We start from the raw sequence: 19,174 nt of genomic DNA, 5'->3' as shown, positions 1-19,174 counted from the left end.
TGGGTGGACATGAGGTGGATGCATGTATTAAAAGACTAGTAATGTAACTCCCAACCTACAGCTCCCACCCCTTAGGGTAGGACTACGCTGACATTTTCGGCGCGATCCGCCGTGCTGCGACAAAACGCATGCGTCAAATTGCATGCGCCGGAAATAAGGCAAGAGATAGAAATGTCAGATGAAGTCGCAGCCTTGATCCGACACGACTGTCGCATACTGGCGCAACAGCGTCTGCGTCCGACAGTCGTGTCGTATCAATGCTGCGACTTCATCTGACATTTCTATCTCTTACTTTATTTCCGTCGCATGTGATTTGCCGCATGCGTTTTGTTGCAGTGCGTCGGATTGCGCTGAAAACGTCCGTGTAGTCCTACCCTAACTTTCAGCATCCTCCAACATCAAGAGAATATGTCTTTGTAAGAGTCTGTAGATGAAACGGAGCAGAGCATCTAGGGGAGGGATATGCTTACACATATGCTGCTAATAGTATTACAGGTTCATAATAAGCTGAGCTGCTTCACATTAATGTTCCAGATGTCCTTTATTGCAACAGGGATGTCCATCTGTGACTGAACAAACATTTCTGACATCAGTGGAAGGCTACTGAGAGCTATAGTTGAACAGATGTTGAATATTTCTGACATGAACGTAGCAGGTTCTGTATTTATTTTTAACTTTACCTATACATTTTAATGGGACATTTATTCTACCACAAAATTGATCAGACTGCTCTTTGAGCTCTACATCTTTTTAGATTTCAGTTTTTTTCTTTTGATTTTCAGATTTTTCACAGCTTATATCCGTTCAGCATGTTACTGAAGAGGAAGCATCTCTTGCCCCTTCCCTGCTCAGTTTGACAGGGCCAAACAGCAGACAGTTACACATTCATCGGGTGTCCCCTATGAGAAAGCCACTTTCAGCTCTTGATTCTCACTTGAAAGCACAAGTGTTGATGCTTGCAGGTGATTCTCGCAGGGGACAACTGAGAGTAATTTGGGGAGTTTTTGTTTATAGACAGATGGCTACTGCCTAGGCATGCCCAATTCTTTTCCTACAGGTTTAAAAACATTGCCAAATATTTATAGTTCACTATAAGCAAAAATATGCCTTTTAGTAATAATACTTTAAACCTTGAATGTATATTTTATAATACCTGTGACCTTTGATGTCAGCAATTTGGTTTGTTCCGCTTGATGAAATACAAAAGCGTTCGCTCCTATAGATCCACAGTGAACATCCTCTTACCTCATTGAAACTGCAGGTGTTACAGAAATATGTTTGAATGTTACATACAAATTTTTTTAATTTAAAAAAAAAAAAAAAAGATAGCTGTTCCAATTTGAAGATTTGTTCTTAAAAAAAAAGTTGAGCTCTCCAGGCTTTACTTTAGCTCCTCAGCTGCTGCGGGTTCATTACGTTTCGCAGATTGAACGCGAGGCCCTGCCGAGCTGCTGTCCATGAACATGTTTGGGATGTCTTGGCCGAAATAGATCTTACTGTTGGCCGCAATTGCTTGGTATTTCATGAGTTGCAGATATTCTGGGGTTAGTTTAAGCTGCACAGAGAGAATGAGAAATGAAGAAGGTGGTTATTCATGGGGTAGTGACATAGGGATGAAGTTAAAGAAATGAGTGCAGGGTTTAGGCAGATGTACATGGGGCAGGACAGAGGCAAAGGGTAGCAGAGCCCTAAGCATAGAGCATATAAATGCCTTTATCAGTGGGGTACAGATAATAACGTTTAAACAGGCCTTATAGTCTTGGGGCTATGTAATAAAAGGCACTAAATTTACCCAGGTGCAGTAACCCATAGCAACCAAATATGATTTACTGGTCACCTGTGTTAAAGCAAATATCCTATTGGTTGCTATGGGTTACTGCTCCTGGGCAAACTTAGCAAACTTTATTGCATAATGGGGATATAGTGGCCCCCAAAATGTGACATTTTATGTTATAGTGGAACTTAGCAAAGATGATACAGCAGGTTCCTATCTGAGGACACAATCCCTTATCAACTACCCAGGATATATTTAGCAGGAAAAGAGCACAAGAGCAGCAAGCCACAATCCTTGTGTTCATAAGTGTTTATGAACCCAAAATAAAACCATTAATGCATCAGTAAGGGCCACTTTTAACACAAACATTAGTAGGGATGCACCGAATACAGGATTCGGCCTTTTTCAGCAGGATTCGGATTCGGGCGAATCCTTCTGCCCGGCTGAACCGAATCTGAATTTGCATATGCAAATTAGGGGTGGGGAGGGAAATCACGTGACTGTCACAAAACAGGGAAGTAAAAAATGTTTTCCCCTTCCCATCCCTAATTTGCATATGCAAATTAGGATTCGGTTCGGTATGCGATCTTTAGAGAAGGATTCAGGGGTTCAGCCGAATCCAAAATAGTGGATTCGGAGCATCCCTAAACATTAGAAAGTGTGGTATAGCACAGCATTGAACTGCTCATATATAGACATGCAGCAAGAACAGCATTGTAACCTGGGTATTTTATATACTGATTAGAGACACGAGAAGCTGGAAAATCCTTGGACATATATATGTATAAGCTTACTGCTTTCAACTGCGGCTCCGGGGTGCTCATGCCCCAGACCTTCAGCATAGGCAATTCACTGGAAATTGAATTGAAAATTTACAGTGTATTTTATATACTGTGCAGGTCCAGACAGCCAGATGGGCTGCTGTAAGATGCCAGTCTCTGTGTACTTGAAATGTCGGGGCCTATTTGGAATCCCGGTCTGGGCCTAATTCTGGAGAGGAGAATGTACAGTTTATTGTGTGGAATGCTGGCATTGGCTATTGGGGAATTTTAATTGTGAGCCCCAATTGTGCAGGTAAAGTTTTAGAAGGAAGGACAGACAGGAGATGCAAAGAGAAGGAAAGGTACGAAGGACAATTAAACTGATGGCAGTATCAGTTTACAAACCTTGTTGGCCTCAGCTGCTTTCTGTGCAGTATAATACTCAGCATCAGCTCTCGCCTTCTCTCGTGCAAGAAACGCAAAATCTGTCAAGAAAAGTAGACACTGTTTGTTTTCCAATAGGCCTAAGCTGACCTTACAGTCTCCTATAAGCGCCACTGTTAGCTCTGTGGTGTTGTAATTATCTCTTTGGTTTTTTATCCCAACGCCCACCTTCAATTTCAGAAATTTTCTTCTCCGTTTCCTTCTCCATGACTTTCTGCCCGTATTTGATCTGTGCCACCTGTGCAACCTTTTCTGCCTCTGTTGGGAGACACAAAGCAAAGCTTGTTATTGTGATTTACTGTTGCTGTGCAGAGAAAGCTTGCATGGTAGTGGCTTTGCCTACGTGCTACAAAACTGGTACTTCCATGTCTGTAAGTAAAATTATTTAAAAAGTAGGGCAGTTAAAAGTCAAGCAAGTGATAGCCTTTCTTGTGATATTGCTCTGCTTAGAACGGACCAGAGAAATGTTATAGGACTCTTCTCTGCACATTGAGCATCATCATTAAAGGAGAAATCAACCTGTTCTAAAAAAAAAACCTGTACCCCCCACCCCAGGTAGACCCCCCTCCCTCAGGCTAACTACCCTCCATGCGTCCATCTTCTGCGTCCTCGGTAAGATGACTGGGAGATTGGCAATTTCCGTGTAATTCTGCGCAGTTGCGCAAACCGTCAAACTGCTCCAACTGCGCATGCGCAGAAATACCGATCTCACAGTCAGCTTACAGAGGAGCCGGAAGATGGGCGCGTGGAACTTCGCTGGAAGAATCTGCGCCGAGAGGTAAGTATAAAGTATGGGGCATCTCCCCTGGGGGTGGGGGGTGGTAGTTAGCCTGGGGGGAGGAGGGTCTACCTGGGTTGGGGGGTACGGGTTTTTTTTCAGAACAGGTTGATTTCTCCTTTAAAACAAATACTGACATAATTTTTTTCCTACTATATTTAATGAACTTAAAACAGTGGCATCTGCTGCTCAGCAACATGGCAAGCTCTCTTTTATCTTCGCTCTAGCCAGTGAGGAAAATGACAGCTAAGAAGAACGTCATGAGCAGTTTTACACAAATATCCCGTATCTATGATAGACAGTACAACAAAGGGGCTTATTTATAAACACAGGGCAAATTTGCCTTTGGGTAGTTACCCTTGCCAGCCAATCAAATGCTTGCATTCACTGGTTAACCAGCAGCTGGCTGAAAAAAAAGACCATCACTGATTGGTTGCCATGAGTTACTGCCTATGGACAAATGTGTCCAGTGTTTATAAATGAGCCCCAATGTGTGTGGCCAAATTACAAGAGCGGAAGAGTATACCACCAGTTCTTCCTATAGGGATCTGGGCAGCATGAAGAAACAGTAGACTCTATTAATAATGTTTCTGTGCCTGTCACTCACCAATGATGGCTTTCTTCCGCTCAGTCTCGGCCTCCTTTTCCACAACCTTCTGCTTCTGGGCAGCAATGAGTAGTTTGGTTTTTTCACTTTCCCTGCAGACAACATGCGACAAATGGAAATCAATAACTTTCCAGACAAAGGAATCTAGAACTTACATATATTTTGTGTGCACATGTACTCATCTCTGCAGCCAGTAACCCCTTCTTTTTCTTAATTTTTGAAGGTCTCAATATTACTGTGATATCACTTGTAATAAGGAGGCCGAAAAGATGTTACAAAGCTTCACGATACTCCCTTTGGCGAATGACTGATGGAGAGCATGGAATGAGCAGTAAAGGACGACGAATATCAAAGCAAGTATAGCTTTAAGAAGGGGTCGGTTGGCTTTTTAGCAAGGGAAAGAATACAGGGTTATGGAAGATTAGATTTTAGTACAAGTTGATCCAGGGACTGGGAGGATTTAAAATTTAGGGTGATTCAACAGGTACCCCAGTCTCGTAGGGGAGGTGATAGGGTACTCTTACTAGGGATGCACCGAATCCAGGATTCGGTTCGGGATTCGGCCAGGATTCGGCCTTTTTCAGCAAGATTCGGATTCAGCCGAATCCTTCTCCCAGGCCGAACCGAATCCTAATTTGCATATGCAGATTCGGGGCGGGGAGGGAAATCACCTGACTTTTTAACACAAAACAAGGAAGTAAAAATGTTTTCCCCTTCTCACCCCAAATTTGCATATGCAAATTAGGATTCGGATCGGTATTCGGCCGAATCTTTCACGAAGGATTCGGGGGTTCGGCCAAATTCAAAATAGTGGATTCGGTGCATCCCTAACTCTTACTGAAAAAGACAGAAGTTCAATGGATACATAGGCTAAAAACCCTTAGCCCATTGGGCTTGAATAAGGATTTTGACCTTCATTTATTCATCAATTAGCTTTATCCCTCAGGGATGCTTATAACATCTGTTTATTTATGCATTATGTATAAACTATTTCTATTCCTTCAAAGATGCTCATAATCATGCCGATATTATCAATGTATGTATCTTGCCATTCTTCTATTTTTGTGTATTGAAACAATAATGTCTTGCATATTGAGCCCATTTCTAAAATGGTGGCCACTGTTGAAACGTCCATGGTGAGGGAAATTATGCCGGCGTGACGCTTCTGCGCCGCGCCGTCATGCTGACACCGTTGCCTGCGCACAAACGTATTTACACTGCGTTGCTGCGCGCGAAGGGCTTAAAGGAATAGTTCAGTGTCAAAATAAAAACTGGGTAAATAGATAGGCTGTGCAAAATAAAAAATGTTTCTAATATAGTTAGTTAGCCAAAAATGTAATATATAAAGGCTGGAGTGAACAGATGTCTAATAAAACAGCCATAATCCAACTTCCTGCATTTCAGCTCTATAACTCTGAGTTAGTCAGCGACTTGAAGGGGGGCCACATGGTACATTTCTGTTCAGTGAGTTTGCAATTGATCCTCAGTATTCAGCTCAGCTTCAAAAGCAACAGATATGACCCATGTGGCCCCCCCCTCAAGTCTGATTGGTTACTGCCTGGTAACCAGGGTGACCAGTCAGTGTAAACCAAGAGAGCTGAAAAGCAGGAAGTAGTGATCTGACTGACATGTTATAACATCAAATCACTCCAGCCTTTATACATTACATTTTTGCCTAACTAACTATATTAGAAACATTTTTTATTTTGCACGGCCTATCTATTTACCCAGTTTTTATTTTTACACTGTACAATTCCTTTAAGTGAGCTTCTGGGAACTGTAGTCCTAGCACTGCATGGAGACCAGCTTGAGAAAGGGAGCAGCAAGCACCCGAAACATTGCACAGATCTCCATATGGATGAGTATACCTAAGCTTATCTTGGCTGTTTTTATGCTTACGAAATAAAACGCTATGTTTTAAACTTTTATATCATGGTGTGCGATCTCGTTGGACAATATACATATTTTTAGTGGAGTGACTCGCCACATTTAGAGATAACGCACCCAGTACAGCTTAATCGCTGTTTTTCAGCCAGTGTGCAATACATATGTTGGACTTTTTATATAACTAGTTACCATTCATAATTAAAAGGAATGGTAAGAAGAATTTCCCCACATTTCTGCATCTCAGATTTATGTTCCAGACTAGCAATGCTTTATGCAAAAATAAAATGAAGTTTGGTATGTGAGATTGTGATATCTTATAGAGAGATACTACTTAGATTCCTTTACTTCGCCAACATAGCTTTGCTTAACTAATCTGTTGTTTTAGGGAAGCTTTTGAGGAAGGGGTGATCCGACCCCATTAGAACTTGGGGAACAGAATGTGCTTGAACACTGCAAAGAGCAAGAGTAGCAAATACAGATATCATAAGACAGGTAAACCCTGCACCAAGCACAATGCCCAGTTTTTCTATTTTGTTTCTGTGCTGGAGAGTAAAGAACTGTCTGAATTAGAAGAGAGTAAGTATTTGAAGTGGTACCACCCCAGAGTGAGAAAAAAAAAATCTAACTGCTGGGAGCCATTTAGATTTTCCTGCTTTGATATCTGATAAATCTGTCTGTTATTTTTCATTTAAAAGTGCTAATTTCTTACATGAGCTCATAGTTTCTTCGGATGGCTTCGGGGATGTTGGGTTTGGTAACTCTCACAGCCTGCAAAGAAAAACAGTTGTTATTACACACCCTTATATGTGCAGGTTTATACAAGTTCTTTTTATTTGCATCTCATCTTAATTATGACAGCAGCAGCACTCAGAGATTTTAAGAGAATACTTGGATATGAAATGGATGCTATAGACCTCATAGCGCCAGCGGATATAATACAACATCAACATTTCAACACATTCAACATTTTTCTCACGGGGCTATTGACATGAAATTTACACCAGATGTCAGTAACAACGCAAGTAATCCACACATACAAAAAACAAACAAGTTCATAAATTAAGTGATGTGTAGTAAAGTGGAATGACATAGGGAATAAGTATTGAACAAATGAAGAAAAGGCAAAAAGGCATGGAAAGCCAATGAACCTGCTGAAATTTGTCAGTATTTAGAAAGCAATCCTGCCACCTATTAGTGGAAATGAATATCAGTTTTGGTCCTAATTGATGGCCTATAACAAGGTTTCTTGTTGCCAAGGTATCACACAAGAAGCATCTCCTGATGGTCAAAAGCAAAGAGCTCTCTCTAGACCTTAACAACCTTATTGTTGCAAAACATACTGATGGCATTGGTTACAGACGTATTTCTAAGCTTCTGAATGTTCCAGGGGCCATAATCCAGAAGTGGAAAGAACATTATTCCACCCTAAACCAGCCACGACCAGGTGTTCCTCTAAAGACAAAGAATAATCTGAAGAGTTGCCCAAGAGCCAAGGATCACTCGCAGAGAGCTTCAGAAAGACCTTGAATTAGCAGGTACAGTTGTTTCAAAGAAAACAATGAGTAATGCACTCAACCGACACGGCCTCTCACCGTGCAAAACTCCACTGCAGAGCAAAAAGCATGTTGAAGCGCATTGAAAGTTTTGCTGCACAACATTTGGACAAGCCAGTGAAATTCTGGGAGAGTATAGTACTGAATATATAAACTGAACTGTCATTGCACATACCGAGTTTTGATGAGAAATGCACATCACCCCAAAAACACCTGAAGTTTGGAGGTGGGAACATCATAGTTTGGGGCTGTTTTTCAGCATATGGTACTAGCAGACTTCATATAACTGAAGGAAGGACGAATGGATTAATGTACCGGGACATTCTTGATAAGAATCTGCTGCCATCTACCAGAAGATGAAACAAGGGTGGACATTTCAGCAAGATAATGATCCCAAAGACACAGCCAAGAAAACTCTCAGCAGAGAAAGAAAATAAAGCGGCTAGAATGGCCCAGTCAATCACCCGACCTAAATTCATTAACTATATGAAAAAAATAACTGAATATCAGAGTTCATAGAAGAGACCCCCGGAACCTTCAAGATTTGAAGACTGTTTGTGTGGAAGAATGGGCCAAAATCTCAATGCATGTGACTAGTTTCTCCATACAGGAGGCGTCTTGAAGCTGTCATTACCAACAAAGGCTTTTCTATTAAGTATTAAATACATTTCAGTAGCTTGTTGAATACTTATTCCCTGTGTCATTCCACATTACTACACATAACTTTATTTATGGACTTATGTGTTTTGAGTTCTTTGTATGTGTTGATTACTTGGGTTGTTACTGACATCTGGTATAAATGACATGTTCAGTGTGTGTATGTTCAGAATAATAGCAGTCCAACATCACTAACCTGATCAATCACCTTTTTGGTAAAAAAATTATATTTCTACATGGCAAATAATTTACTAGTAGGTGTAGTAGAGTAATAGGATCAGCAGCATGCATGCATGTCACGACTGTTGGGTCTGTTGGTTTTCTGTGGATTTGGATCATTAATTGAGGCTTGTTCAAAATAATAGCAGTGTTCATAATAATAATAGCTTGTTCCAAATAATAGCAGTATGGATTTCAATTAGTGAGGTCATTCATTCTGTGAAAAAACAGGTGTCAATTACGGCCCTTATTTAAGGAAGAAAGGCAGTAAATGTTGTGCATTCTGGTTATAGTGTATTTCTCTCTGAAAATCAGAAGAACAGTGTACTGATTAAAAAGCTGATTGGAGGGGAAAACATATAAAGACATGCAGAAAATGATAGGCTGCTCAGCTAAAAGGATCTCAAATGCTTTAAAATGGCAACCAAAACCTGAAAGACGTGGAAGAAAACTATCATTGGAATGGATAGAAGAATTGCCAAAATGTCAACGACTCAGCCAATGATCAGCTCCAGGAAGATCAATGAAGGTCTAAAGTTACCTGTGATACTGTTACAATTAGAAGACGCCTATGTGAAGCCAAGCTATCGGCAAGAAGCTCCCGTAAAGTTGACAAAAAAAATGTGCTGAAGAGCTTACAATTTGCCAAAGAACACATTGAGAAATGGCACAGCATTTTTGTGGACCGATGAAAGCAAGATTGTTCTTTTTGGGTCGAGGGGCTGCAGATAGTTTATCAGACAACCCCCAAACACTGAATTCAAGCCACAGTACATTGTGAAGACAGTGAAACATGGTGGCACATACATCATGATATGGGGATGTTGTGGTGTTGGGCCTATTTATCACATACCAGGGATCATGGATCAGTTTCAATACATCAGAATACTTGAAGAGGTCATGTTGCCTTATGTCGAAGAGGAAATGTCCCAAAACACAAGTAAACAAACAACATCTTGGTTCCAGACCAACAAGATTGATGTTACGGAGTGGCCAGCCATGAAAAATGCTGTTTCTGATGCAAAACCAAGAAATGCAGAAGAATTGTGGAATGTAACAGGTTGTTGGAAGTTGGTGGACTCCATACAACACAGATGTGCAGCAGTTCTCAGTAACACTTCTTCTTCAACTAACTATTAGTTCAGTGATTCAAAGGAAAGCAAAATCATGAAAACATTTTCAGTTTATACAGTGAATGTTTGAGTCTATAAAGGAGAATGCAGACGCTGCTGTTTTGTGGAACAACCTAATATTCCCTTTTCTTCATTTTCTGTAAAGGAATAACACAAATCTGTGTTTTTATTTGGAATAGAATGTGCAGTGTTCCCAATGCATTTGCATGTATGGAAATACAAGCTATTATAAGGATAATTTATTCACTTTCTTAAACACACTGCTATTAGTCTGAGCACAACAAGTGTGTGTGTGTGTTTGTGTGTGTGTGTGTGTGTATCTCTACACTATTTTCAGCCTATGATAAACATGCCCTATATGGATAAAATGTGGATTTCTCTTCCTTTTTTTTTGCACCATGCTTCCTCCTATGTGCCACAAGCAGTGTATTTCAAAATACTATGTAACAAGTGTTATTACCAGTGGTCTAAGAAGTTTGGATCACCATCGTATTGTCTGAAATGGTAATAGAGGTGGTGGTGGGGGGTGAAAATACAGTTTGCTTTTGACCAAAAAGGAAAGTAAATTCTTTATTGAACTAAATCTTATTTGTATTAAAGGGTGGTTCACCTTTTAATTAACTTTTAGTATGATGTACAACATGATATTCTTAGACAATTTGCAAATGGTTTTCATTTTTTATTATTTATGGTTTTTGAGTTATTTAGATTTTTATTCAGCAGCTCTCCTGTTCGCAATTTCCGCAATCTGGTTGCTAGGGTTCAAATTAACCTAGCAACCATGCACTGATATGAGACTGGATTGTGAATAGGAGAGGGGATGAATAGAAGGATGAGTGATAAAAAGTGGCAGTAAGTATAAATGTGTAGCCTTACAGAACATTTGTTTTTAGATGGAGTCCGTGACCCCACATCTGAAAACTGGAAAGAGTTAGAAGAATATGGCAAATAATAAAAAAAAATATAAAAAAAATAAATAATGAAGACCAATTGAACAGTTGTTTAGAACTGGCCATTCTATAACATACTAAAAGTTAATTTAAAGGTGAACCAGCCCTTTAAATCCATCAGCCATAATGCGAAAAGAAAATGTGGCTGCAGTAATTCCCAATATGTATGTATGTATGTATGTATGTATGTATGTATGTATGTATGTATGTATGTGTGTATGTTCTCTGCTCTGCTTGAACATGGATGGCTGTAACAACACTCTGACCAACTAATTAATCCCTGGTATCAAGGCTGTAGGCAGTCAGGACACATAGGGATTAGCACTATATAATTTTAATGGGCTTATCTCAAAGGCAATGCATTTGACATCAGAATTTCCCTGCAGGCAGTCTCTTTGACTGAGGCAGGTTTAAATACCCAAATAAAAGAGACAGCCCCAGTTTTTCAGAGGTATCACAGTCATAATGTGCAGCTATACATATAGGGCCTGATTAGGACATTGCTGCTACATTGTATATGTACTGGCCTCAATAACAATCAATCAGCAATTCATTATGAAACACCAACAAGGTACCTGAATTATAATCCCAGGAGCCATCAAGTTGAGATCTTTCTGCAACGCTAGCTTCAGATCCTCATCAATCTGGTCTGGGGAAAGGACAATACAGCATTAAATGTCTGGTCCAATCACATAAACTGTAGGGTTTATAAAGAAGGTTAGTTTAGGAAGAAGGATCAGAGAAAGCTCCACAAGGTTATGGGTTACTGAGGAAATTTCCAGTTACCTACCAAATAGCTCTATGTACACTTCTTGCAGATTATGGACACTGCAGAACTGGTTCAGCTCATGGTGGATCTTGTTGAATATCAAAGCTTTATCATAGTCGGCAGTGTAGTTCTTCACTATATCATACACTAGAGGGGGAAAGAGAAGGTGCAGAACAGGTTTGTGCTCCATGGTGTTTCAATTAATATCCCCTCAACACTGCAATATCCTAGCAGAGACTAGGCAGGTACTGTCTGGGTTTGGTAAAACTGGTGCAACAAATGAACTGTTTCATTATAAGGTATGCTTTAAAGGAACAGTTCAGTGTAAAAATAAAAACTGGGTACATCGATAGGCTGTGCAAAATAAAAAAATGTTTCTAATATAGTTAGTTAGCCAAAAATGTAATCTATAAAGGCTGGAGTGACTGGATGTCTAACATAATAACCAGAATACTACTTCCTGCTTTTCAGCTCTCTAACTCAGAGTAAAGGTGGCCATACACCGATAGATCTGCTCGTTTGGCGATGTCGCCAAACGAGCGGATCTCCCTCCGATATGCCCACCTTGAGGTGGGCAATATCGGGCTGATCCGATCGTGGGCCCTAGGGCCCAACGATCGGATCCTTCACGTTCGCAAACGGGCGGTCGGATCGCGGGACCGCATCAACGAACAGATGCGGCAGCGATCCGACGGGATTTTTAACCCCATCCGATCGAGATCTGGCCGACTTTTGGCCAGATCTCGATCGGGGAAGCCCGTCGGGGGCCCCCATACACAGGCCGATAAGCTGCCGACTCGGTCTGTCGGCAGCTTTTATCGGCCCGTGTATGGCCACCTTTAGTCAGCGACTGGAAGGGGGGCCACATGGGACATAACTGTTCAGTGAGTTTGCAATTGATCCTCAGCATTCAGCTCAGATTCAAAAGCAACAGTTATGACCCCCTCAAGTCACTGATTGGTTACTTTAGACGGACTAAAGAGTTTTCCATGTATGCATGTGTGCTTAAAAAGCTTCCACCGAATCTGGCTAAAGTACCTACTTACACATTAGCCAGATTTGGTGGAAGCTTTTTAAGCACTCATGCATGCATGGAAAACTCTTTCGTCCGTTTAAAGGGAACTCGCACAGGATATTTTTTACCCTTTTGAAGTAAAGACTTGCCATCTCAAGGGGAACTAACCTTAAACAGCACTTTCTTTTCCTAATCCAACACATGGTGACAAACTTAATTGTTCAAAATTACTACACCATATTTTTGTTTTGTTGTTTGTTTTCTCCGTAGCCTTAGGCGCTGATCCACTTTTTGTACAGTGGAGAGACTGAAATAGGACTGGCAGGAGTGAACATAACTGAAGGACTAACTTTTTTCTATTACACGTATTTCTCGCCTGGTAACCAATCAGTGGAAACCAAGAGAGCTGCAAAGCAGGAAGTAGTGTTCTGTTACACAACCAGTCACTCCACTCTTTATACATTACATTTTTGTCTAACTATATTAGAAACATTTTTTTATTTTGCACAGACTATTTACCCAGTTTTTATTTTTATAATGACTTGTTCCTTTAAAGGATGTGATCTGCCCCAACAACAGCATGGCTATAGCCAGACCAATCTAGCTCAAAATCCACACTCTGTCTAGTCATGCTTTAGCTCAACTAGAACATTCAGTAACCTCTGCAACCAATTGGAAAAGGCTGACTCTAATTCACTGGCCACTTAGAGGAAGTTCTCAGCTCTTTCTAGGCACTTCAAATACTCACCAGCACTGGAAATTAGGTAATTAACTACTTCAATTCGGTCAAAATAAATCATGACACCACCACTGCAAGAGAATTTTGAAATGAGGAATTCTGTAAATGATTAAGGTTAAAATAAAACAGAACAAATAAATACCCACACTGACTGCATATGAAATCTTTACAATATATGATACTCAAACGCTAGCATTAAAAAGGCATTTCCATTTAAAGGGGATGTGTACACACCCACTTAATGTAAAATTGCTTTTCTGAACATTTTTGCCATTTTCTACAGCAAATATACTCAGTTTTGTACAACGCCGCCAGTTGGCCATAATGAACAGCAGGTGTCGTCGTTTCAAATACATTCAACTGTTTACAGTGTAAAAACTGCTAATATCTTCACAACTAGAATAAAAATATAAATTTCAAAAGTGCTCAGAAGAGCACTCTAAACAATTTGACATTGCATTTGTTTTAAAGGGGTTACATTTCCTTTATTAACACATTTGGCTTCAGAGGCAAATGGACATTTCCCAATTATGCTTGAACAATTTTGTCTGGGGGGGGGGTATCAAGAAACTGGCTGCACTACATAAAATAAGGAATAGGCTTAAAGGAGAAGGAAAGCTACCGAAGAAGTTTATTGCCAATAGATTAGCCACAATAGTGCAATCTGTAACACTATATTTATTCTGTAGAATGCTTTACCATACTTGAGTAAATAGCTCTAGAAACTCTGTTTGTTTAGGATAGTAGTTGCCATATTAGCTTGGTGTGACATCACTTCCTGCTTGCTCATAGCTCTGGGCTCAGATTACAGCCGATAGGGGAGGAGGGAGGAGCAAACTGAGCATGCTCAAGCCCAAGCCCTGGAGGTTTAAGCTGAAAACAGGAAGTCTGATACAGAAGGAAAGAAATGCAGTGTTTCTTTTGACAGAGGACCCAGAGCAACATTACTTTGAGGGATTACTGGTTTATTTATATGGACCTTTCTGATAAAGCTTACTTAGTTTTAGCCTTTCCTTCTTCTTTAATATAGTAATAACTGAAAGTCACCAGAATGAACATCATTGGCCTAACAGGAACAGCATTTTCAGGAAAAGATTCAGTCCTTACCTGGTACCACAGGGGACATTCTTTACCTCATCTGTTTGTAGTGTACTCTGTAGGAATAATGATAAAGATCAATTTCCTAAATGATTTAAGTAACAAATCCAAACATGGACATCAATGGATCCAATTATCTCTTACACAGCAGTTACCCACAGGCAGCACCCAATGGCGGGCTGAATTATACAAACATACTTGTCAAACCAACAACTGGAACATCTCATACAACTGTTCTGCACGCAGAGCCCTTGCTTGTGGCTACGGTTTGTGGCCACACACCCTAATTACCATGTTCATTTTACAAAATTTGGCAGGATATGAAAGTTTGAGCACATTTCTGTGGTTTTTATGTGTTATTACAGTTTTGCTAATGAAGGTGAATTGCCCTTTAAGCTGCAAGTCTTTCCCCAAGAGACCTGCTTATCTTAAATGGTTACAATTGATTCTTTGCTTATCTTAAATTATGACAAAAGTATCTATTCTGGGCTCTCTGCTAAAAGCCAATTACGTTTTAGAAACTTTGTATCTTTTTTTGGCCGTTCAATGCAGGAGATCAAAGAGAAAGTCAGAACATTTCAGTAACAATCTAGGACTGTGGGTTGAGCTGTTAAAATCTGGACAGTCCCTCAAAAAAGGGGACAGCTGGGAGGTATGAGATAGTGTTGCTCAAGTGAGTTTGCACTGCTCCATGTGTGGGCCCAAAAAGCAAACTCAACCTGGTTGCAAGCAATATTTTCTACAGCAAAACATTATCCTGAACATGGTAGTTTCTGCTTATGTTTCAGTAATAGAAATGCCTTTATTGGTTTGCTATTCACCCCACCATTTTTGCAACTACTCATACAGAAAACTCCTGGCATCTCTGAATGTTGCACAAAAGACAGGGTCATGCTCATGCATATGGGATTTTTTGAATGTGATTTAAAGCTCATAAACAAACTTTAAGAGTCACATGCTGCCTAACTCACGAGAACAATAGCAAGCAAAGCTAGTTATACAAGTCCCTGCATTCCCAGCAGATGAATAACCCATTAAAAATACACAGTTTCAAAAAGCAACGCCTCCCAAAGAAAACAAGTCCCAGTGTGTAGAACTGTATGGGGACAAGCTTTTGCTAAACATAAGGCGCCTTGTCCAGTGTTACCTTAGAGAACAGAACCACACAAAAGCTTATGGATACAAATCAGCCATAGATGAATGCTACAGATAATCCAAGTGTAACGGCGTGAATCACTACAATTCAGAAAGGGGTTACACAAGGATACCCTGTCCAACACCCAGGGCTGACAAGATGAAACACTGAGTTGTGTGGTCTTCTCCATACCTGCACAGATTTGAATGAGGTTATAAAAGGCAGCATTAAGTGGAACCCAGGGCCACTGGTGGTAGTCAGCAAGGCTCCTCCCCTACAGAAAGAAAGAAAACGTGGTTCAAACTCACTGGGGTTTCACCACTATAAGTAGCCCTGCTGTGTCTTTGTGTCTTAGATATACATGTACCTCAAGTAAACATGAATAATCCCTGTTTAACCCAACCCCTGCCAGCATTTGGGAATGGCACAATGCTTAATATCGCACTTTAATCTTAAACCCTGAAACGTAGATTCAGTGTCATCAGTAGGCTTTTCACTTTCCATGCAGAAGAGGTAGAACTTATGATTCTGGCAGGGAAAGGGTTAAAAAGAGAGCCAGCAAAACAGTGCACTTACAATTAATTCCTTTCTGCATACAAATATAAATGTGAACTTCGGATAACCCTGGTTACCTCCTGCATTCCAATGATATACAGACAGGTTAGTTGGTTTCTAATAAAGCTGACCATAGTGTGTGTGTGAATGTAATAAATAGTAAGCTCAACTGGCCAGTGGTGTAACTAGATGTCAATGAGCCCCACAGCAAAGTCAAAGTTGAGCTATTTTACCAAGATACATTGAAATTTCTCACTAATTAGGCTCTTACTGGATGGACCCTCTACAGGGGCTGATGCGAGCGGTGAAAAAATCAGTTAAAATCAGAATTCTAGTAATGTTGTATTATTTATTCTCTCTACTAATGTAAAACTACCATGTAGGGGACAAGACTCTCTTGTGTGCAGCCTGAGGAGGGATGATTATCTCATATTGGAGATAAGCCCCCACTTTAAGGCAGGCAAAACAGTCTGATGGGCTATAGGAAGGAAAAGCTCAGTCTACTTTCAATGTTCATTTTTAAATTAAACATACCACCGCCTAGCAGTATCTATGACCCATACTGTACCACCATTGATACACCTAATATCATATGCTTTGTGCTTACCTGTAATACACCCCTACATGCCCCTCTTCTATCTTATGAATAGCCGAGAAGAGTGCAGCAGCAATAAGTGCCACTCCGAGGGCAGCAATAGCTCCAGCGTGGGACATTCTCAGCTTCCTATGGAAAAGAAACAGAAATCACAAAGTGCTGTAAAAGGCATTTCTATGCTGTGCAGCAGCACAATGGCACACATGGTATAAATCAAAGGCAAACTATTTAAAGGGAAAATATAATTCCCTTCTTGATGTGAGCTAATTCTGTTGGGATTGTGCAGAAAAGGTGTATAAATACTATCTGAACTGCCAGATATAAATATGAATGTATTTTTTTTTTTTTTAATACAGACATACGCGATTCCAGAGACTGAAAGAAAACCATGATACTCTCTAGAACCATTTTCCAACCCCCTTAGCCTCACAGGGGCTAATTTATCAACACTGGGCAAATTTGCCCATGGGCTGTTACCTATAGCAACCAATCAGTGATTAGCTTTTTAAAGCCAGCTGAAAGAAGAACAATGAATGCAGCATTCTGATTGGTTGCTATAGGTAACAGCCCATGGGCAAATTTGCCCAGTGTTGATAAATGAGCCCCACAGTGTTCTGCAACACCTCTTTCACCTTGATCCATTATGAAGGAATTGATTCTGGGACTCAAGGTCCCTCTGCTTTGCAGAGAATCCGTGCAACACCCACCAGGGGCGTAACTATAGAGGAAGCAGACCCTGTGGCTGCAGGGGGGCCCAGGAGGGATATAAATAATGAGCAATTTCAACTTTTTTTGGTATTACAGGACAATCTCTGGATATGTTGGGGGTCACCTAAAATGAATGTGCTGTTGGGCCCATTAACATCTAATTACGCCACTGCCACCCACTATGGAAACAGTGGGTGTTCATGTGCCAGAATCCATCCCTTCACAATAGAAAAAAGTGAGAGAGCACTGCTGCATACACTGTGAGCCTAAGAGGGTGGTTACGGAAATGTTTTGTTCAAGAACCTATCATGCCTTCCTTCAATCTGTTAAATTAAGTATGCCTGTGTAAAGATATATAGTTCAGAAAGTGTTTATGTACCTTTTCTACAGAAAAACTGAATGTGGGCACGTCAGTAGAGGAAGTTTACTTTCCCTTTAACAACTAACTTGTCTACTAGAGAGTGTATATACATGGGGCAATGTACAAACACTTACATCCATGTGGCTGCAAAATAATGAACTCTAAAGTAGTTTATTTGGGATCACTGTAACCATTTAACGGAAAAGCCCTTTGAGACACAAGAAGAGCAGAGGCTAAGGAAATGCGACATGCCAGCAGGCATGTCTTTTTTTAACTAAAACCAGAAGTTTTAGTTCATCTTTAAAAGAAGAGGAATATCTGCATGCATTAAAACAGACAAGGCTGCAGCGCAGCAATTCAGCTGCAACTTTTCCTGCTTGTCCCTCTCCCTGTCAGAAATCTGCTCACTGTCTCAGCAATACTAGACATTTTTTTTTACCATTTTAAGGGGATATATTGTTTTTAACTTTATTAATTTAATACGTTTTTGTTACTTCTTGGGACAAACAAGGAGAGTGTTTCCAACCCGCAAGGCAGATAATTCTATTACCAGCGCACTGATAACCCCGCAACTGTCTTGTGCTTATCTGTAAGCCCAGACAGCCACAACAAAGGGAGGGAGCTGTTTATACAGAGTTCAGTGTATCTAGTAAAATGAAAGAAGGCCCTACAAGGGCTGAATGGGTATAGTGCCTGTGCACACAGTATATTATACAACACATTGCTTTTTAAAACAACATAAAACAACTAATACTATATAATAAACCAGATCTCCACTATTGGCTCTGGCTTACAGACAAGGAGGGGGCACATGCTCTAGAAACTGCGATCTAGTTTCAATTGCCCAATGTCTTTGCAATTTGTAAGTTCCTTTTAAAAATAAATCCTTATTAACGAGGACTTAATAAGAGAATTAGATAAAGCTGGCCTTTAAGCTCCCAGTGCCAATATAAACCCCCTGCTCTGATGTCACAGCCTCACCAGTACACCCAGAACCCACAATGAACTGAATTCCACGTTATAAATTGTGCTAGAGACAGACTACACATAAACAGACCCCTCCCGACCTTTAGAGCACCGCTTCTGATCGATCCTAATCTTCTTTCTGCAACACCTGCACGAGCTGCACTTTCTTCCGGGTGTCGCTCCGGTGAACGTCATCTCTTTTACCCTGGCTGCCGAACAAGCAGACATCTTTGTTAAGGGCGCGTTTGACCTTTTAATGGCGGAAGTGCAAATGTAGCAACTTGCCAGCAGGTGGAACCAGAGCTCCGATTTTTGGTTGTATAAGCAAGGCAGGCTAGCACTGGAAGTAAGGATAACTTATCCAATACTTGGGTTTTTTTTCCTTAATAAATCATTCAATCAAATAATGGTTATTAAATATGCTTTATTAGTCATACTGGCAGATGTACCATACTAGTGTTTCTATGCCT

The 19,174-nt window shown here is 40.5% G+C and overlaps 1 protein-coding gene across 1 annotated transcript; it reads right to left on the bottom strand.

Moving 5' to 3' along the window:
* Positions 1–532: 532 nt before the first annotated feature.
* On the bottom strand, positions 533–18,843 carry erlin2.S (ER lipid raft associated 2 S homeolog). The gene is given in 12 exon segments (NM_001092777.1): positions 533–1,555; positions 2,941–3,020; positions 3,148–3,237; positions 4,365–4,456; positions 6,961–7,019; positions 11,339–11,412; positions 11,554–11,679; positions 13,296–13,357; positions 14,394–14,440; positions 15,712–15,793; positions 16,682–16,798; positions 18,806–18,843. Coding segments are annotated over 11 exon segments (993 nt in total). The 5' UTR covers positions 16,789–16,798; positions 18,806–18,843; the 3' UTR covers positions 533–1,381.
* Between the last annotated feature and the right edge of the window lie 331 nt (positions 18,844–19,174).

The sequence above is a fragment of the Xenopus laevis genome, chromosome 3S (genome assembly GCF_017654675.1).
Source record: "Xenopus laevis strain J_2021 chromosome 3S, Xenopus_laevis_v10.1, whole genome shotgun sequence".
Classification (NCBI taxonomy): domain Eukaryota; kingdom Metazoa; phylum Chordata; class Amphibia; order Anura; family Pipidae; genus Xenopus; species Xenopus laevis.
The sequence above is the reverse complement of the archived record's forward strand: the minus strand, read 5'-3'. Positions and strand labels throughout refer to the sequence as shown.